Here is a 21,890-nt window from a genome sequence, read left to right as displayed (position 1 = left end):
ACTTAATTTGGGCTATTTCAGTGATACATAAAGTATATGTCATCAGTAGTTCCATTACAGACTTGACTTAGTTGTGGGAGTAATGTAAGTGAAGTAGATTATTTACTTGATCATCCTTTTTTCCTTGAAAATGTATTTGGAGGAGAAGCTAAAAGTGTATAGACTAAGCACAGAATGTCTAATCAAAATATACATTACATGAAATGACAGATGACAGAACTGTAAGTATTGTGGGGGTATTTTAATGAAAGGATGAAACTTTTTTGTTATGAATTGTTGAGTAATTGATAGATATTAAATTTTAGCTCTTCAGTCTAATATCACCACCAGCTTCCACAAATGCCACATATTTTTAGATTTCTGGTTTGAGCCAGTTTTATTGATCTGAGTATATATGATTAACCAATGTGAGTGGGTGGGTGGTCTATTGCTCATTAGCATACCAGAGGAATGAATAAATAAATAGTTTTTATTTTAACATTTCTATCCCATAAATTTTATTTGTTTGTTTTCCATAAAAATCCATATTGTCCACCATAGTGAGAAGCCCAACCTAATCGATTAACTCTAAAAGTGTGTTGCATTCTCCTGATTTAAATGTACCACAATTAATTCCCAATTAAGTATGCTAAATCAATATTTTAATACAACTTGTACATTTTTATTCTTCAGAAGTTGTATAAAAGTCTAAGTGAAGTGAAATCAGAAGTGGAGATGGTAATTAAGACAGGAAGACAAATTGTGCAGAGACAGCAGACAGAGCAACCCAAAGAGCTGGATGACCGTTTGACAAGTCTTAAACTGGTATACAACGACTTGGGTGCACAGGTATGATAAGGCTACGCTTCACAGGTAATGTAATGTTGCATCACAGAAAACCGACTCAAACATTTTGATAATTTTATTATGACTGGTCCTAAATCTTTACCAAACAATTTAGGAAAAATATTTTAGGATGCCTCATTACTTGCAGTTTTAATTAATTTTTTTGTTTTGTTTATGCAAACAAAAGGTTTGGCTGGGAAAGAAAATGTATGATAAAAATATATTGGGAAGTGTTAGCTCAGTGGTTCGGACATTCGATTTCTGATCGAAAAGTCGTAAGTTCAAATCCCAGCACCGCCAAGCTGTCATTGCTGACCAAGCTGTCCTTGAGCAAGGCCCTTAACCCTCAACTACTCAGTTGTATAAAAAATTAGATAATTATCAGTTGCTCTAGATAAGGGTGTCTGCCAAATGCCATAAAATGTAAAATATTGATCTGTATTAGGTCTCATGGTAACCTGGACTGTGTTGAATTATTTGTAAGAATTATTTTAAAATTACACACAGCTCACAGTAAGGGCTTAAGAGTTACACTGTCAAATTTCTAGGACTTTCAAAGAAGAGTAGGATTGACATTCGCAAATGAAATTCTTTGTCATTTGGTCTTTTTATTGGTTTAATATAATTGCATTAGTGTCTTCTGTCTTGACATAATGTTAAATACTGTTGCTATAATATTGTTGATTTAATATTTCAGCTAATTACAAATATAGCAGCAGTTTGTTGATGGCTTGTAATTGCAATTGTTTTTCAGTTAACCTGTTTCTCATTTTCTGTACAGGTGACAGAAGGAAAGCAAGCCCTAGAAAAGAGTTTGAAGTTATTGAGAAAATTTAAAAAAGACTTAAAAAGTCTAACAGAATGGTTAGCAGCGGTTGATAGTGAACTGACTTGTCGGTCATCAGTGGAAGGAATGCCTAGTGACCTAGAAGCAGAGCTGACATGGGCCAAGGTGCATAAATGCCACACTCTCAGAATTACTGATATTGTATATTGAACTTAAAATGTTTGAAATCTAAATGTGGTTTTCTAGTAGGAGTCAAATGCAATCAAGTACAGACTTTACTACTCATATATACAGTCCCCTCCTAAACTATTGGAACGGCAAGGCCAATTCATTTGCTCTTTATGTAGACTGAAATTAATATGAGAAGAGAGTTTAGAATTTCAGCTTTCGTTTCCTGGTATTTATATGTAGATGTGTTAAACAACATAGAACATTTCACCATTGGACCATCCAATTTGTAGGCAAGCAAACATATTGGAACATGTGAGTGACAGGTGTTTCCCAGGTGTGCCCGGTTATATTGATTGTTTAAACAATAAATAGCTCTGAACATCTATGCTTGGTTTTAGCCTTCAGTTTCACCAGTGAAGATTGCATTTGTTGTAAAAAGCATAGGCCAACATTAAGATCAGAGAGCTGTCTATGGGGAAAAAGCAAGCCATTTTGAAGCTGAGAAAAGTAGGAAAAGCAATTAGAGCCGTTGCACAAACATTAGGCATAGCCAACAGAACAATTTGGAATGTCCTGAAAAAGAAAGAAAGTCAGAATTCGCAAAGAAATACAGAGATGAGCCACAAAAGTTCTGGAACCGAGATGAACCTCTACAAAAGTGATGGAAAGGCCAAAGTGTGGAGAAAGAAAACTTCTGCTCATGATCCAGAACGTACAAGCTCATCTGTGAAGCATGGTGGAGGTAGTCTCATGGATTGGGCTTGCATGGCTGCTTCTGGAACAGACTCAGTTTATTGATGATGTAACACATGATGGTAGCAGCAGAATGAATTCAGAAGTTTACAGGAACATTATGTCTGACAAGTTACAGAGAAATGCACCCAAATTAATCGCGAGGGCAATGAGATCAGCAAGACAGTGATCCAAAACACACTGCCAACTCAACAAAGGACTTTATCAGGGGGGAAAATGGAAGGTTTTAGACTGGCCAAGTCAATCACAAGACCTTAACCCAACTGAAGAGGAGACTGAAGGGAGAAACCCCCCAAAACAAATAACAACTGAAAGACGCTGTGGTAAAAGCCTGGAAAAGCATCACAAAAGAAGAGAGCAACAATTTGGGGATTTGCAGGCTTGATGCAGTAATTGCAAGCAAGGGATATGCAACCAAATATTAGGTGTTATTTACTTTAATTTACGTCAAGATTTATAAGATCGTATAATTTTGCTCACCTAAACATTGCGTGGCCTGATACAAAAGTAAATACCAGGAAATAAAACCGGAAATCTTAAATTCTTGTCTCATATCTTTTTCACATCTCAAACCCAAAAGTCTTTGGTGTATAGCACAAACAATTGAATTGGTCTTGCCATTCCAAAAGTTTCGAAAGGGACAATAACTTCCATTTTTATATATATATATATATATATATATATATATATATATATATATATATATATATATATATATATATATATATATATATATATGTGTGTATATATATATATATATATATATATATATATATTATTTGTCTTTATTTCAGAATGAGACATTTTATATTTTTTCCACACTAGGCTAGTTTGTGTATTTTTATGGCTCTCTTTATATGACTATGCATAGTTTTTGTTGTGTTTTTTTTTTTTGTTTGTTTAGTTTTTTTTTTTTTGCTGTTTTTGTTTGCTAAAATCATATAATTTATGTCCACACTAGATCACTGAATGTAAAACATGATTGTACCAGTCTTTATATCTATTGTGTTTACCAACCAGATATACAAATGACCAAGCAGCCTGCAAAGCAGCAGTGAAGTACATAATTGTTGTAACACTTTTTCTCCAGACCACACATAAGGATACAGAGCAACGCACAACCCAGCTCTGTGTAGTAAGAGATTTAGCAGAGGCCCTGAAAGCACTGCTAACAGAGGAAAGCCTAATAGATGACAAAGTCAGCCTGTTGAACAGCAACTGGATAGCTGTGACATCACGCAGTGAACAGTGGTTAAATTTATTGCTGGTGAGAACAAGCTGACTATTCTCACATAATGGTCCTTCCAATTGTCTTCTCTTTATTTATTTCCTCTAATTATGTACCTATAATATAAATGCAGCATATGTCCCTGGTATAAGTATGTTATGAATAAAAGTTAAAATAAAGAAACAAAGAGTAAAGTTAGAGGCATGTGAATGAAACAATTTCATAAAGACATTTAAACTATTTACTTGTCAAAGACAATTAAACTATTATGTCTGAAAGAATCAGAATATTTCTCTTCAAAATGTAATATAGCATTTTCTGTTTGGCAGGATTACCAGAGTCAGATGAATACATTGGAGCAGAATGTTGCTCAGATAAATGCCTGGATAGATGGAGCTGAGTCACAGATAGACAAGATGGAGAACCAGGGCTACAGTAACCATGTCATCAAGGTTTGTAACTTGTTTGTAAATGTACAGTACTACACTTTGTGGCAAACCAAATCTGTAGTGACATTCACACAAATCCAGGGCACAAAATGACAGAACGTCGACGCACAAGAGGTTTTTTTTGTTTTGTTTTGTTTTGTTTTTTGGTCAGAAGTTTGGCCTCTCGTGACAACTGTGCAGCCCTCTACCCATATATTGAGCAAAATTAATTATGCCAATTAACATCCTTTCAGTACTTATTAAACTGAAATGGTTACAATAACATGAGGTTGACATAAAAAAAAAAAAATTGAGTCCTAAAAAAGACAACCCTAAGTCCTAAAAGTAGATAAAGGGAACACAATTAAACAAATGTAATAACAAAATATTATACTTGGTCATTTATTTATTGAGGAAAATGAACCAATATTACTGTGAGTAGCAAAAGTATGTGAACCTTTGCTTTCAGTATCTGGTGCGACTCCTTGTGCAGCAATAACTGCAGATAAACATTTCTGGTAACTTTTGATCAGTTCTGCACATCGACTTGGAGGAATTTTAGCCCATTTCTCAGTATAGAACAGCTTCAACTCTGGGATGTTGGTGTGTTTCCTCACATGAACTGCTTGCTTCAGGTCCTTCCACAGCATTTCTATTGGATTAAGGTCAGGACTTTGACTTGGCCATTCCAAAACATTAGCTTTATTATTCTTTAACCGTTCTTTGGTAGAACGACTTGTGTGCGTAGGCTCATTGTCTTGCTGCATGACCCAAGTTGTCTTTGGATTCAGTTCACGGACAGATGTCCTGACATTTTCCTTTAGAAATCGCTGGTTCAATTCAGAATTCATTGTTTGATCAATGATGGCAAGCCATCCATGCCCAGATGCAGCAAAACCAAACCATAATGCAAAAGGTGCAGCCCAAACCATGATACTACTACCACCATATTTCACAGATGGAATAAGGTTCTTATGCTGGAATGCAGTGTTTTCCTTTTTCCAAACATAATGCATCTCATTTAAAACAAAGTTTTATTTTGGTCTCATCCATCCACAAAACATTTTACCATTAGCTTTTTGGCTTGTCCACATGATCTTTATGCAGACAGGCAGCAATGTTCTTTTTGGAGAGGAGTGGTTTTCTCCTTGCAACCCTGCCATGCACAGCATTGGTGTTCAGTGTTCTCCTGATTGTGGATTTATGAACATTAACATAGCCAATGTGAGAGAGGCCTTTAGTTGCTTAGGAGTTACCCTTGGTTTCTTTGTGATCTTATAGACTATTACACGTCTTGCTCTTGGAGTGATCTTTGTTAGTTGACCACTCCTGGGAGGGTAACAATGGTCTTGATTTTCCTCCATATGTACCCAATCTCTCTGACTGTGGATTGGTGGATTAGATGGTTTTGTAACCTTTTCCAGGTTGAGGTCCTCAGAAATCTAATTTGTTCATGCCATGATACACTTCCACAAACATGTGTTGTGAAGATCAGACTTTGATAAATCCCTGTTCTTTAAATCACACCTGATTGTAATCCCATTGATTGAAAACGCCTGACTCTAATTTCACCTTTAAATTAACTGCTAATATTAAAGATTCACATACTTTTGCCACTCACAGAAATGTAATATTGGATTATTTTCCTCAATAAATAAATAAATGCCCAAGTAAAATATGTTTGTCTCATTTGTTTAATTTGGTTTTCATTGTCTACTTTTAGGACTTGTGTGATACTGTGATGGTTTTAATTCATATTTACGCATACATATCGAAAATTCTAAAAGGTTCACAAACTTTCAAGCACCACTATACATCAGCATAACACGTGAGTTATGCATGTTGGTGCCATTACCATATGCATTAGTTATGCTGCTAATTCTATGAGATTATACACTATGCATAATCTGGTCCTCATATGTTGAAAACATTAGAAATTGAAAAGAAAAAAACAGAGAGAGAGAGAAAATTGTCAGGTGCAAACTGCAGGAAGTTGCACAAAGAAGAGAAGCAGAAAAAAGAGCAATATAGAGGTAAGAATCACAAGTTTCACTTTACATAAAACTCCTGTGTTCGTTTAAAAGAGACAAGACCATGATTAGGCCTGTAGTCTAACGCATTGATGAACTACAATTCACCAATTGTCCTTCCTTGGACCACTTTTGGTAGGTACTAACCACTGCATACCAGGAACACCCCACAAGACCTGCTGTTTGGAGATGCTCAGACCCAGTAGTCTAGCATCACAATTTTGCCTTTGTTAAAGTTACCCTGATCCCTACACTTGCCCATTTTTCCTGCTTCCACCACATTAACTGACTGTTCAGTTGCTGCCTGATATGTCCCACTCCTTTACAAGTGCCATTGTAATAAGATCAATGTTATTCACTTCACCTGTAATATTATGGCTGATCGGTATGTGTGTACATATAATATTAACATATGTTAACAAACATTTGTTTTGTTATTATTGTTGCAGAATAATTGGATTTGTTTAAGCAGAATGGGTGTATGTTATAACATGTAAATATAACAGGTTTGTAACTTATCAGAGTCTACAAGGAGAATTGGAGGAAATGCGTGGGAAGGTAGTGGAGGTGCAAAATCTTGGTGAAGACATCATTAAAAACAGAGGGGAGCACTGTAAAACTCAAATAGAGCCCAAGCTGAATCAGCTCAGTCAACGCTTTGAGATGGTTGCTAGAAGGATTCTGCATGGACAGGTAACTGTAAAATTGTTGAGACATAAGACATTTGCTACATATGTTGTTCATCTGATTTGAACAGACCTTGGGAACAGACAAACAATATGCAAACCTTACATGATTATTTTTTATCGTTGTCAATGTCAATGACCTATATAGGCTTCCTCTCAAGAGTTAGAAGAGTACCACAGGCAAGCTAATATGTGGCTACTCCAGCTGGAAGAAGAGATTAAACTTGGTGAAAACATCAAAGAAGATGATTTCATAGAAGATGCAGTAAGAAGACTCTTTTGATTTTATCAATATTATATTTGAATGAATAATTGAATGACCAAATCTAATGAGAACATGTATGCCATGGCTTATTGCATACTCTTGCTACTACTTTATATCATAGGAAACATTTAATATTCATTTTTGTTGACAAGGAGATAACTCAGTCTCTCTTTGTGGAGTGACCTACTCATCAGTGAAACAACCAGATTGTCATGTACTTAAGTCAATTCATTAGCATTCTCCTATAAAAAAAAACAACAACAAAATGGACACAATAGCATGTAGCTGTGACCTCTAAGAGTTGAGAAGACAGGCCCCACATATTGCTGACTTTGTGATTGCACGTTTTGGGGAGAAAAGTATAGAAAGCAAAACAAAGTTGATTTAGTCATTTGACCAATTTGAAGCATAAATAATAAAAATATGCATATTCCTACCTACTGATTTCCTCTGAATGTGCTTTTGCAGGTTGTTGATGAAGATGAACTGAAGGAACTGTTCTTAAAAGGAGAAAATCTCCTCAAGAGAACCACAGATCCAGCAAAGTCAACTGTTTGTCAAAAACATAATCTACTCCATGATAAATACAACAACTTGAAGGTACAGAAATCGAATATCACGAGAGACAAAGGCATAGGATGTAAATGCACTCGTTTGTAAAAGTCATTGTCTTATATCGTAGCATGGGTCAGAGAAGAAATAGTCAAAGGCACTCTAGACAAATTCAAAATGGTCCAAGACAGGCAAACTTGGTCAAGCCAGCAAGAGTTGGAAAACCAGAAACTAGAGACACGGAAACAAGGAAACAATCGGAAATGAGGTTACAAGGCTTAGAAATGCATGTAAGACACAATATATACAAAAATAGTGAAGTATGTATGTATATGAGTGTACATGTTCTGAATCAAATGACAGCACATAAAAAGCACATATCAGAGAGACTCACAAGTGCAAATAATTATGAAGGTATGCCACCAAGGTGCTCCTAGACCAGGAACTGAGAAAAATGGGAACCTCATTACATTAGATTTTATGGACCAGGGCAAAGTTAACTTTAACAAAGTCCCTCACAGAAAACTACATCATGTATGGTATGTGAAATCTCTGATTTGCAGACAGTGTATGTTGAATACTCTTTACTGTTGCACCATGTTTTGGAATAAAAATGGCAAGTCCAGATTTTGATGGATACTGTAATCATTACATTACCTTCATGTTGTTTTACGGTATTTTTTTAAATGTTTTTTTATTTTTTACTTTGTATTGACAGGGCCTGAAAGCATTAAGGAAGAAGAAGGCGTTTGCTTTTGCCCCACAGTGGTACCAGTTCCGTAAGAGGTCTGAGGATATGATGCACTGGCTTGACAACATTGAGAAGGTGGTGGCTGAACTGCCGGATTCTGCAAATCAGCCAAGAGTGAAGGTAAAAATAAATGCTTGAATATCTGCTATCTGATCGTCTCAGTTTTGAAGCCATTTAAATCTGTATGGACAAAATATTTCAACATTATTAACAAAAGGCAATCATATAACTAAGCATCATGAAAACATTTTTACTGCAGTATCATAACATCTGCCTTAATTTGAATAATAAATAAAAAGATGTTATAAGCAACACTATATATACTTATCAGGATGAGATTTTCTGTGTTATTTCTAATAAATTGGAGGTTGGCACTGAGATCGAACAGCAACGTCCAGTACTTGAAGATGTGCAGAGACTTGGTCATAAGCTCTCAGAAGATGGCTTTAATAAACTTGTGGAACCGCGCCTCTTTGCCATTAATAAACGCTGGGAACAACTGCATATGAAATTTGATGAAGTATATAATGTCACTGTAAGTATGAAGAAAAGAAAAAAAACTTCATAGAAGCCGTTACATTTGATGGAGGACTTTTTTCCTTAATGAATGCTGTATTATATTTATGATAACAGTGAGCAAAATTACATTGATTTGTGATTATTATTTTTACCCTGTTCTATAAAGGAACTGCAAGCATTACTGAATACTATTGATGAAAATGATGCACTACTGAACTCCTCTGTCTGCTGGTCTGACATAACTGAAAATACACCCCAACAAGAAAAGTGCCTGAAGGTATGATTAATAGGTATATACTAGGTATAAAGGCTTCCTCCTCAGCTCTTTCACGCAACACACTCCTCTACTGCAGGTTTGTTGGTGGGAGTGACCTTTCTGAGAAATAGTGGCGGTTGACAGCTTAGTGCACATCGAAAGGGCATGAGTTACATAGCTGAGTGACAAAAGGAATTCTGGGAATATTCAGCATATGGTAGAAAACCTCATTCTTTGGGTTGTTTATGACGAAGTTCTCAGATATCTTACTGTTTCTTCATTAGCCTGCTCTTATCCATTAGCTTGAATGTAACCTGGTATGAGACTGACCAAGATAGTTGGTTAGTTACGAAACCGTGCCCATGATGGCAAGTCAGTAATAAATCAATAGTTATATGGGACCATGGATGTTGAGATATATTATATTGTAGTGTTGAGACCCAGTCTAGGTTGGGCCGCAACATACAAAGGAATAAAGGTGTGGCAAGGCCAAGATTGCTTTTGCTTTTTGTATTTTATTCTCCCAAAACCACTTTCAAAATGGTTAAATCTTCAGAAGCTGACCAGGCCAAAAATAATAAACAAAATTTCCTTGAACTATACACAAAGTGAACTAACTAACCTAACCAAAAAAAGATACAGAAATACGATTCCTTCCCTCACTTCCTACCCAAAACCAAGAGAAAACGGATTAAACATAAATGATGCTGATATCCTGTCAATCAAAACAGGGCGGGAAAACGCACAGATTTCATGCTGAGTGTGTAAAGATGATGTCTCGTGTGTGGAATGACGACAAAACTGCAGTTTGTAATCTCTGTAATCTCTGCACTGCTCAAATTTTACACCGGACGCTGCAGAAGTGAAGCGTGAGTTTCAGCTTCGAGTCTATTTTTTTTTTTTGCTGCGCTGCTCGTTCTGAATTAAAGCTCCAGTACACCGCTGAAAGGTTTAAATGAAGATGAGTTGGCGAAGTAGTATATATTGCACAGAAAAATATATTTTTAGGGTAGTATATTTCATATCCAGTTAATGGTAATATATATATATATAAGTTTTTTAGAGTTCAGTCAATGTTAATATGAATTAATAACCTTCAATAAGTTAAGAGATCTTACTTTAATCTTCAGAATTTGGTTCATGTGTTAATGTTAGAGTAATGTGTTTTTTGTTTATGAGACCAGTTACTGTGAAACTTGTTGAAATGGAGAGAATAAAGTTTCATTTGCATTTCTTTCAGAATTGTGGAATTAATTATTATTCATTTAAAAGAAGGCATAAAAGGCAGAACTATCTGTATCGGTATCGGCTGAGAAATTTTGTGCCGGTGCATCTCTGATTTAAAGTATTTCTTAGGAGAGCCAATAATTTAGGCAATAAACAAATTTTAATAAATCAATAGATAAACAAATAAAATATTTCTACTAAGGATCATTATTGATCGAACAATAAATAGATTCTGCTATTGTTTGAATATATTGTCATGAAGGGCAACAATGATTATAGAGGGCACTGTGTATCATCTGTAGCTTGCATTTTTGGTGCAGACTGATTGTTTTCTATGTATGATTTATTGTTTATTTCAGTGTAAATATTTTTTAAATAAAAATGAATAAAAAAATAAAATAAGTAACATTCTTAATTTATTTATACTTTACTATATTCTTCTATACTTTATTACTTAGGAAGTAAAGCATACTTTGGACGCTCTCAAATCTCCGGTGACAGAGGCTTTAGAGAGGAAAAACATACCACCTCATGTGAATCCACTCGTTCTTCTCCTCAGTACCAAATGGGAACAGCTGAAGAACCTCTATCAGAATAGGCTAGGGTAAGTAACTGTCTGGGAATTTTGGTATGCAGAATGCCGGAAAAAGGATGCACGGCATCAAACAAACAATTTCCTCCTCATTTAAACATCTGGTAGTCTTTAAGTGTATGAGTAGACTGTTTCTGCTAATTATTTGGTGGCAAACTCTAATTCCGGGGAAAATGTACTTTAATTCCATTCTATTTTGTTTGATTTTCTGTTAAATACATTTTCCCACTATTATTGTTAGGTCTTCAACAGTTAAAATAGCATGAAATACGGCTGTTTGACAGAAAATTAAATTAATGTACTATATATTTTTCTATTGTTATTGTTTGTTGCCAAATAATTAAAAAATAAGTACTGAATGGGTCTTGATTGAAAACAAAAAGGTGGTCTCTGACTTTTTTTTACAGTACTGTGTTGTAATTCCTTTTTAATAAAGAACAAAGCTGTTGGGTGACCATTTCTCCAGAAAAGGTGTGTGGGTTATTTAACAGTAATTGGAGGGAGGAGAAAAGATAGTTTTTCTTAAGAAGAGGCTTAACAAGAACTGTCTTAAATTTGTATATGACCCAAGCTGAGTGACAAATTTATTTTGTTTAATAAGGGCTCTCAGATTACTAATAAATTGTAAAGTAACTTGGAATTTGATATAGATTGTGATAGATTTGTGTAGTTTTGTTGCAATGTCACCAGTACCGCACGTTTTAGCCTTGTGTAGTTTTGTTGCAATGTCACCAGTACTGCACGTTTTAGCCACTTTCTCCAACATTGTCTTTACGCTCTCACTTGTCAATTGGGACTTATTTTGTCTATTTTTTTTCTTTCTTCTCAGATACGTTGAAATATGCAAGAAATATGGGGAGGTATTAAAAGCCATACAGGGTTGGTTGACTGTTGCAGAAAAAACATTACTGATGTATGAGGAAGACCCAAACATCCATGCAAGCCACATCAAGGTAATTAATTATTGTAATAGGCTGAAAATCACATCTATTTGTTGTTCAATCAAAACTGTAAATGGCTGCATGACCCACAGTGGAATAAAAGGGACTATGTGGACAGTCTGATTTAAGAGGAAATATTATGTATAGTTTACATAAAATATTTGCTTTCAATGTCTACACTAATTTTAATTTACACAAGTTATTAATTACTAGTTTGAATTATGTAGATTGTGTGTGATCAATTCACATATTAACGTGATCTAATTACGTTATAACTTATGTGGATGCTGGCACTGACAGGAAGAAATAAATATAGTATTCATTTAACTTGGTTAAATCATGTATGGCATGATAGTGTAACAGGAAACAGTGCTGAGTCACAACGCTAGTTACATGGGTTTGATCCTGAGCTCGGGTGAAGGCGCAGGGTCTGATCTTATTTGGGACTTTGAAAATACATGATCAGATCGTGTTGCATTACTGAAACAAATTGTGTTAATGTTACTCAATTTATCATGGGGAACTGATGTACGCATTTTAATTTAGTAAATTCAGGGAGCTTTTTTTGCAGTGCACCTTGTTTGATGGCAAAATGTTTCCATGCTTGTGTCTTTTCACTTTCAGCCTCCACCACTGGCTAGCAGAGCTCTTCGCATACAGCATAAAGAAAACTAAACACTTAACCCTGACAGTACAAGCCCTGTACAGTTACTCTTTATGATGACATTTGGTAAAACATCAGGCTAAAGTTTAGAAGACACAGAAGTCATGTACCACTCAAGCTGCACATTTGTACTGCTAATTTCAAGGCTATATCATGAGAAAATAACTGCTAATTAGTATATAACATTAATCAATAACATTAATCAATAATAGAGTGCCGACTGTGCAGTTTGTCCAAATCTAAAAGGAACTCAGTAATATGTATTACTGACTATTCTTTTTGCAGCCCCAGTAATGCCAAGCTATGTGAGGACTATGTGTGTATTTATAATTTGTTTAGTAATTGTTCATTTAATATTCAGTAGATACTATTAGGCTTGTTTTTGCAGCAGCAGCAGCACGCCTTGCCTTCAGCCAGCCCAAAAGAACCCATGCCGCACCCCTCTTCATCATTTCATGGTACTTTATGTGGTACCATCCTAAGCAATCTCCAGGATGTAGCCTCCAGATGATGAGAGCTCCATCTAGAGGTAGGGCATCCGGATGGATCAGGCAGGTCCGGAGTCCAGAAAGGGTCAGGATCACTGGTATCTCCATAAAATCATGTGTGGCTCGACAGAAGGAGAGAGGGAGAGAGAGGTAAAGAGAGGGAGAGATTATTATGTATGCTTACTACCCCGAAATGGATAAGACTATGTACTTTGCGTAAAAAAAAGTCTATTCATGGTAAGCTTGAGTAAACAAATACATTTTAAGCCTAGACTTAAACACTGAGACTGTCTGGGTCCCGTACACTAATTGGAAGGCTGTTCCATAACTGTGGGGCTTTGTAAGAGAAAGCTCTTCCCCCTGCTGTAGCCTTCACTATTCGAGGTACCAACAAATAGCCTGTACCTTTTGATCTAAGTAGGCGTGGCGGATCATAGAAAACCAAATGTTCGTTTAGATACTGTGGCGCGAGACCGTTTAATTCTTTATAAGTCAGTAGTAGTATTTTATAATCAATGGGAAATTTTACTGGGAGCCAGTGCAGTGTGGATAAGATCGGGGTGATGTGGTCGTATCTTCTGCTTCTAGTTAGGACTCTAGCAGCTGCATTCTGGACTAACTGGAGTTTGTTTATGCTCCTACTGGAACATCCAGACAGTATGGCATTACAGTAATCTAGTCTAGATGTGACGAAAGCATGAACTAATATTTCTGCATCATGTAGTGACAATATATTTCTTATCTTAGCAATAATTCTGAGATGAAAGAAGGCTATCCTAGTAATATTATCTACATGAGCATCAAATGATAGGCTGGAGTCAATAATCACTCCAAGGTCTTTTACTGCTGCATATGACGAAACAGAAAATCCATCCAGAGTAACCATGTGATCAGAAAGTTTACTTCTAGCTGCACGTGGTCCTAGTATAAGTACTTCTGTCGTATCAGAATTAAGTAAAAGGAAGTTAAATGTTTAATGTCCTTTACACATTCCACAACTTTACTAAGCTGCTGTCTGTCCTCTGGCTTCGCTGAAACATACAGCAGTGTATCATCAGCATAACAGTGGAAGCTAATTCCATGTTCACGAATAATTTAGCCTAGAGGTAGCATATATAGAGTAAAAAGCAGTGGGCCTAAAACAGAACCTTGTGCAACTCCAAATTTAACCTCGGTATGCGTGGAGAAGTCGCCATTCGAACTAATAACTATCGGTCAAATAAGACCTGAGCCAGGAGAGGACCGTTCCCTTAATGCCAACAACATTTTCTAATCTATCAAGGAGAATAGTGTGATCTATAGTATCAAAAGCTGCACTAAGGTCAAGTAACACAAGCAGCGAGACACAACCCTGATCAGAGGCCAGCAGTAGGTCATTTACTACTTTAACTAACGCTGTCTCTGTGCTATGATGAGGAATAAATCCTGACTGATACATTTCATGAATGTTATTCCTATGTAAGTACGAGCACAGCTGCTTTGCTACAACCTTTTCTAATATCTTAGAGATGAAGGGGAGATTTGATATAGGTCTATAGCTGGACAGTTGAGAGGGGTTAAGGTCAGGTTTTTTTAATCAAGGGTTTAATGACTGCTAATTTAAATGATTTTGTTACATAGCCAGTGCTAAGGTAAGAATTGATTATATTTAAAAGTGGTTCAATTACTCCAGGACAAATCTGTTTAAAGAAACATGCAGGCACAGGATCTAGTATGCAAGTTGATGATTTCGCTGAAGAGATTAATGTAGCTAGTTCGGTCTATCTAAGGGGAGTAAAACATTCTAAACATTGTTCTGATATTGTTATATTATCATCTATAAGGTTAGTTATAATATTGTTTTAATTTAATAGCCTGAATTTCACATCTAATATTTTAGTCATGTTTTGCAGAGGGGTCAAATACTTATTTCCCTCATTAAAATGCAAATCAATTTATAACATTTTTGACATGCGTTTTTCTGGATTTTTTTGTTGTTATTCGGTCTCTCACTGTTCAAATAAATCTACCATTAAAATTATAGACTGATCATTTCTTTGTCAGTGGGCAAACGTACAAAATCAGCAGGGGATCAAATACTTCTTTCCCTCACTGTAGACTTTTCTACCATTGCTAAGAGATTTTCTATATTTCAGGAGGCTCTCCTTCCATGCTGTTTGAAATACTACCAGTTTGGTTTGACGCCATTTACGTTCTAATTGTCGAGTGGTCTGTTTTAAGGTACGCGTTTCATCATTATACCAGGGTGCTAGCTTTTTCTCTCTAATTAATTTTCTTTTGAGCGGAGCCAATCTATCTATCGTGTAGTGGAGTGTTGACTCTAAGCATTCAGTCGCCTGACCGAGTTCCCTGGGATCAGACGGTGATCCAAATCTAAGTGATGTCTCAGGGAGGTTATTGATAAAACTCTGTGCAGTAGCTGACGTGAATGTACATTTGATGCGGTAGCGTGGCAAGGTGCATATACTATGATCAACACGCAATTTAAATGAGATGAGATAATGATCTGAGATGTGAAATGTGACTATATTTTCTATATTTAATCCATATGTTAGTATCAGGTCAAGAGTGTGACCACCATTATGAGTGGGTCCTATAACATTCTGATTAACCCCTACTGAATCTAAAATGGACACAACCGCTGTGCTCAGAGGGTCTTCCGGGTTATCAAAATGAATATTAAAACCACCAACGATTAATGCTTTATCTAGAGAAACAACCAGGTTTGAGATAAAAATCTGCAAATTCACTGCATCGTACCGTCTCGATCAGGGTGCTGAGGTCCCTCTTCAGGACTTCCGTCTGCTGCAGCCTGATGTCGTTCACCCCCACATGTAGCACAACAGCGCCGATGCCCTCATCTTTCTTCAGGACCGCGTAACTGAACGTCAGTAAAAGAAGACGTTGATGTTGTAATTTTATATCTTCTGTGAACGGAGGCGAGACCAATCAGACACGTTTTACAGGAAAATACTTGGAAACACACGTGTATTATTGTCTGACAGCTCTCTGACAGTTCTGCCAAATGCTAGCTCACGCAGTCAGTGTGAGGAAAAATGGATATACAGTGTTTTTTTGTATAAGTAAAGAGATTGAAATTCAAACACTAACATCCTGTGATGCTGAGCAGGAAAACAAGGTGTGTAAATGTCTATATGAGTTCCAGTTTACGTGAACATGATATGAGCAGAACATAAGGAAAGATAATGTACTTTATATGGCACTGTAGCAGCTAAACCCATAGCTTAGCTGTGCCTCTCCTTGGCTAGTGACACCAAATTAGACTAGTTAGAAAAGTTTTATATTTTCTCGGTCTGGTAGTCCTACAAACAGTGACAACAAAGTTTAATGATAAATCCAACTTTTTCTGATCATGGCATACACTGACGTGCTAAAATTACTGAAAGAACCATGAGTTTCACTTTGTACTGTAGTGTATTTTTGTAGGCTTGATAGGTTTTGAAAGTAACTTGAAAGTAAAGTAATTAGTAATCTGATTAGTGCACGGTGGCTTAGTGGTTAGCACATTTGCCTCACACCTCCAGGGTCAGTCCAAACACCTCCCCCAGTCCAAAAACATACATGGTAGGTGGATTGGCGTTTCCAAAGTGTCCGTAGTGTGTATGTGATTGTACCCGGCGATGGATTGATGTACCCTGCCTTGTGCCCGACGTTCCCTGGGATAGGCTCCAGTTTTAACATGAATAACATTAATTATCTTGTTACAATGGCACCTGTCAAGGGGTGGGATATATTAGACAGCAAGTGAACAGTCAGTTCTCAAAGTCGATGTGTTGGAACCAGAAAAAATGGGCAAGCGTAAGGATCTGTGCGACTTTGACAAGGGCCAAATTGTGATAGCTAGACGACTGGGTCAGAGAGTCTCCAAAACAGCAGGTCTTGTGGGATATTCCTGGTATGTAGTGGTTAATACCTACCAAAAGTGGTCCAAGAAAGGACAACCAGCAACAGGCTCATGGTCGCCCAAGGCTCATTAATGTATGTGGAGTGCGACGGCTAGCCTGTCTGGTGTAATCCCACAGAAGAGCTACTGTAGCACAAATTGCTGAGAAAGTTAATGCTGGCTATGATCGAAAGGTGTCAGAACACACAGTGTGTCGCAGTTTGCTGTGTATAGGGCTACATCGATGCAGACCGGTCAAAGTCCCCATGCATAATGAGCATCAGAACTGGAGAATGGAGCAATAGAAGAAGGTGGCCTGGTATGATGAATAATGTTTTTCTTTTTCATCATTTGTATGGCAGAGGTTGTGTAATGCTCTGTTGCTGTGTTCTGTTCTGCTGGGAAACCTTGGGTCCTGGAATTCGAGTGAATGTTCCTTTGAAATGTCCCATCTATCTAAACATTGTTGCAGACCAAGGACACCCTTTCATGGCAACGGTATTCCCTAATGGCAATGGCCTTTTTCAGTAGAATAATGTGCCCCGTCATACTGCAAAAGTTGTTCAGGAATGGTTTGAGAACCATGACAAAGAGTTCAAGGTGTTGACTTGGCCTCCAAATTCCCCAGATCTCAACCAGATTGAGCATCTGTGGGATGTGCTGGACAAACATGTCCGATCCATGGAGACCCCACTTAGCAGCTTACAGGACGTAAAGGATCTGCAGGTAAAGTCTAGGCGTCAGATACCACAGCAAACTTTCAGAGGTCTTATGGACTCCATGACTCGATGGGTCAGAGTTGTTTTGGTGGCACAAGGGGACCTACACAACATTGTTTCAGCTGGCAGAATGAAGCTACAGTATGAAATCACTAGGTTTGTCCAATAGAATTTCTTGAGCTAAACAAAGCTTCAAAATTACCCTGACATGAAGGTTTGTCATATGTTTCATTAGTAAGTAAATGGTGCTTAATGATAGCGTCGTTTGTATAACTTGGTCTAATTTTAATTTGTTCATGTCCCTTACAAAGTCTTTATGTCTATATTTTAACTGGAGCTCTGTTCTCTGTTTCTAGTTCCTACTTCCTGTTTGTCTAGATTTTGTTTTCCAGTTTACTAGATTTAACCTAGTTCTAGTTTATTGTTTCTCTTTGTTCACTGGTAAGTGTTGTAGCAGTAATGACCTTGGCCTATTTAAACAAGGGAACCAGCACACCATTTCAGAAGCCTTTTTGCAGATTCCATCAAGCAAGCAAGCAAGCAGATCCAGATCTTTTCCCAATTTTTTTTTATCCTAACCAACATAACAAACATTTCTGTAAGTGTAACATTAAATCTAGTCCTATTGATCCTAAGGCATGGGATCATTGCACCGTCATACTACTTGGTAGCAATCTATCAGAGCAGGTCTCAGGTGTCTTGTCATGTAAAAATCTGATTATGTACAGTACAATCCAAATTCCTTGAGGAAGACAGATATCAAGGGCAATGACCAGACACAATGTAGTAAACTTTGTTTTCCAATTGTATTTAACTGCATTTGATATATTACACACAGAAACTACAGGAAGATTTGGAAAATCAAGAGGCAGCAGTGAAACGGCTTAACGCTCTAGGTGAGGACCTGGCTTTGCAGGGCAGGAAGGATAATGAGGAACAGATTAAAAATCAACTAGATGTCATCAATACCCGCTGGACTACAGTGTTCAATAAGCTGTCTGAAATAAAGAGAAGGCAAGTATTATTATTTCTTGTTTCTCAAAATTTTTGCTGTATTTTGATAGCTTATTACTGGTCACATTGCATTCAAAACAGTGAGACTGATTAACTACAACTTAATGTACACATTCAAGAACATCATTTTTGTTAGGAACAACCCCATTAGTTGAAAAAGTTGTAATGCACACATTCACTGTTTGCTTCCTTGCTCTGTTTGAAATTGTATAGATCTACAGGAGAAAATATTATACTTGCTGAGCTTCATGAAGATATGGGGGAGTTCCAGTCTTGGCTAGATAAAGCAGAGTGTGTTGCTGCCCTACCGGTAGAACCAGACCATAGGGAACAGCTCAACACTGCATTAGAAAAAGTACAGGTAGAGCCCTTTTCAAATTCTAAAGCATTATTTAGTAAGTATACAGAAACAAACAGAAAACCTGGCCAATTTGTCTGAAAATGTGTGAAAATAAGAGGTTTTCACTGTGCTTTTGCTGTGTTTCTGACACCTTTAGGCTCAAGTAACAGAATTACCAAACCGAATGAAAAAAATACACAAAATGAAAACAAAAGCTTCATCCCTGTCTGCTGATAAAAACAAGACTTTGGCAAACAGTTTCAAGATTATTAACATGCGATGGGCCAAGGTAATCTTAACAACTGTATACTGTATAACCTTTATACTGTATAACCAACTTCTGTTAACACCTTTATTAACCATGAAGTGGACCATCCATATAAAGTATAAAAATGTATAAAAGTTGATAGTCTATTGAGTATGTCTGGAATATCTTATGAACAGGAACAACCATAAACTGTTGACACAATGTTTAGAATGAGGTGATGGTTTGTTGTCTCTTCATAGTGTCTACAGAAGACAAATCAGAATGTGTATGTGACCAGCAGTACATCACTAAAAATGTACAGTTGTTGTTGTAGGACTGATATTTATAGCATTATCACTTACACTTGGTGAGAAAATATTTTATAGTCATTCTGGTAATATTTCCTTGTCTTCCTGCTAATGTCAAAGGTGTCATCTAATCTTCCTGAGAAGCAGCAACAGATAGAGAATTACTTAAGAGATTTGAATCTGTACTACAAGCTCTCCAGCTGGGCTTCTTCAACTAAGAACCTACTTGAACAGTCACCTGAAGCAATTCAACACAAGGTATTTTCATATTTAATGACATACAGTATAGGAAACAAAACAACCAAAAACATCTACAGGCACATGAATGTTATATTTATGTACCCAGTGTAAATAATTGTAATATGATTTAACTTGTGTATGTCCAGGTAATGCATTACAGTGAATAGGTTTGGTGTTTATTCACGGTTGTTTTCTGTTTTTCTGTAGACTGATGATATCCTGTCAAAGAAGCCAGAAATAGAAACAGTTTTGGCCAAAGCGAGACCACTATATCAACCTGAAAGGGTTAATTATTTTCAGTATACATTTTCAAATATGAATGATGGCAATTTTTCTAATACAAGAAAAAAACAAATCAATCAAAAACAAAGTAATAATAAATGACACATTTTGGTGTACCATTTTTCAGGGCCAGTTTGATACTCTCAGTGCAGACTGGATAACCATTCAAGTGCTGCTTAAGGAATGGAAAGACAAATGTCAAGTTACAAGTAAGGTTTCAAAAATGTCAGAAAATAACAGCCATCATACCCTTCTAGTCATGCACACAGTATTAAGTGTTATGACTGACGTTATAGTCATAACAGTTTACTCATATCTCAATGTTATATCTTGGCTGTTATATTTATTATTTTCTTAATTTGTTCATCCTTTAGCTGAATACTTGACAAGCAGTGCCCCAGATGTTTCAACAATGGATACATTCAATAATTCAAGTACTGAACTCAATGACTGGCTCTCTCTACTCGATCACATGATTATAACACAGCGGGTGAGAGTAGGAGATCTCAGTGAAATCAGTGACCTTATTGTGAAACTCAAGGTTAGTGTAGTAAATGATGCTTTGTTTCTATATACTTTTGTGCAGTTACAATGTTGGTATATGAAAATGTCATCATATTGTATAAAACAACTTTTCTTAAATATCCAGTGCTACTTCAACTTCAGTGATCTGGATTGTTTACTGTACAATCGTCTATTGTTTGTTTCAAAATGTATTCACTGTCCGATAATTGCAGTCTTGCATATTCAGGTTAAAACTTATAAACAAACAAAAATAATACAAAACAAAAATAATGATATATTTGGTTAAACTGATCATTTGATTTTGACTTTGTATAATGTTTGTATAAACCCAGTCGAACCTGCTGACATGAGTCAGATAGGCCATCATCAGTACAAGAAAAAAATTCTACAAACCATAATCATAAGTGCAAGTGCTTCATCATATTACCATTTAGTGTAGCCTAATTGATGGCAACACTCTTTAAATAGCCCGACTGGTCTAATTAGTCCAATTAGCCAATAGCAACAATCTTCCTATTATAATCCATACCATACTCAAGTGATTTTATAGAGCAAGTGTAGCACAACATCAAAATAAATTTAGAGTTCTAAAACATATGAAATGACATACAAGATATGATTTGACATGGCTTAGCATTATTTTGTCAGTGTGATCTCGTGTAACTTCTATTTTAGTTTAGGGGCTAAAAAAATGACCGGATTTGTTCAACCAATTGTTGCAACTGAGTAAAGAGATTGTGAATGCCTGGCTCACAGCCAGTATCATTTAATGTGTTTAAATGCACCCTAATAATCCAATGTTTACCAGATTATTTGAGTGGTCATGTAAACAGCACATGACCATATCCTTGTCTATAAAAAATTTTTTCCCTCACTGCTAGCAATAAACTCATTTTTTATCAGTTGATTTGTACTGTAGGAAGATGATGTAATACAAGGGTTCCCAAGCTACAGTAGGGTTCACGTGATTTACACATGAGATTGTGTAAGAAACTCCTAATCTCCTCTTTTGTTTAGTGAATTGATTTTATAATATTAATTTTTATGTATTTTATTTAATGAATATCATTTGAACTATATTGTATTCTACTATTTTGAAATGTTACTTTGTGACCAGTGTGAGTTGCGTTTAAACAAGCCACAATTAA

The 21,890-nt window shown here is 36.3% G+C and overlaps 1 protein-coding gene across 6 annotated transcripts in view; it reads left to right on the top strand.

Moving 5' to 3' along the window:
* Positions 1-21,890, top strand: part of dmd (dystrophin) — a 241,529-nt gene that overhangs the window by 80,198 nt on the left and 139,441 nt on the right. For all 6 annotated transcript variants that reach the window (XR_008393479.1, XM_053675989.1, XM_053675988.1 and 3 more), the window contains exons 33-51: positions 673-828; positions 1,607-1,777; positions 3,627-3,803; positions 4,094-4,216; positions 6,745-6,915; positions 7,057-7,173; positions 7,642-7,773; positions 8,444-8,596; positions 8,844-9,011; positions 9,162-9,272; positions 10,937-11,082; positions 11,900-12,023; positions 18,625-18,800; positions 19,014-19,161; positions 19,298-19,429; positions 19,816-19,953; positions 20,143-20,220; positions 20,345-20,426; positions 20,592-20,758. Coding sequence is in view for 5 of the 6 variants with exons in the window: in XM_053675989.1 (XP_053531964.1) it covers positions 673-828; positions 1,607-1,777; positions 3,627-3,803; positions 4,094-4,216; positions 6,745-6,915; positions 7,057-7,173; positions 7,642-7,773; positions 8,444-8,596; positions 8,844-9,011; positions 9,162-9,272; positions 10,937-11,082; positions 11,900-12,023; positions 18,625-18,800; positions 19,014-19,161; positions 19,298-19,429; positions 19,816-19,953; positions 20,143-20,220; positions 20,345-20,426; positions 20,592-20,758 (2,670 nt within the window). In the remaining variant the exon portion in view is untranslated. The remainder of the gene's footprint in view (positions 1-672; positions 829-1,606; positions 1,778-3,626; positions 3,804-4,093; positions 4,217-6,744; positions 6,916-7,056; positions 7,174-7,641; positions 7,774-8,443; positions 8,597-8,843; positions 9,012-9,161; positions 9,273-10,936; positions 11,083-11,899; positions 12,024-18,624; positions 18,801-19,013; positions 19,162-19,297; positions 19,430-19,815; positions 19,954-20,142; positions 20,221-20,344; positions 20,427-20,591; positions 20,759-21,890) is intronic.

The sequence above is a fragment of the Ictalurus punctatus genome, chromosome 26 (assembly GCF_001660625.3).
Source record: "Ictalurus punctatus breed USDA103 chromosome 26, Coco_2.0, whole genome shotgun sequence".
Taxonomy (NCBI): Eukaryota; Metazoa; Chordata; class Actinopteri; order Siluriformes; family Ictaluridae; genus Ictalurus; species Ictalurus punctatus.
The sequence above is the reverse complement of the archived record's forward strand: the minus strand, read 5'-3'. Positions and strand labels throughout refer to the sequence as shown.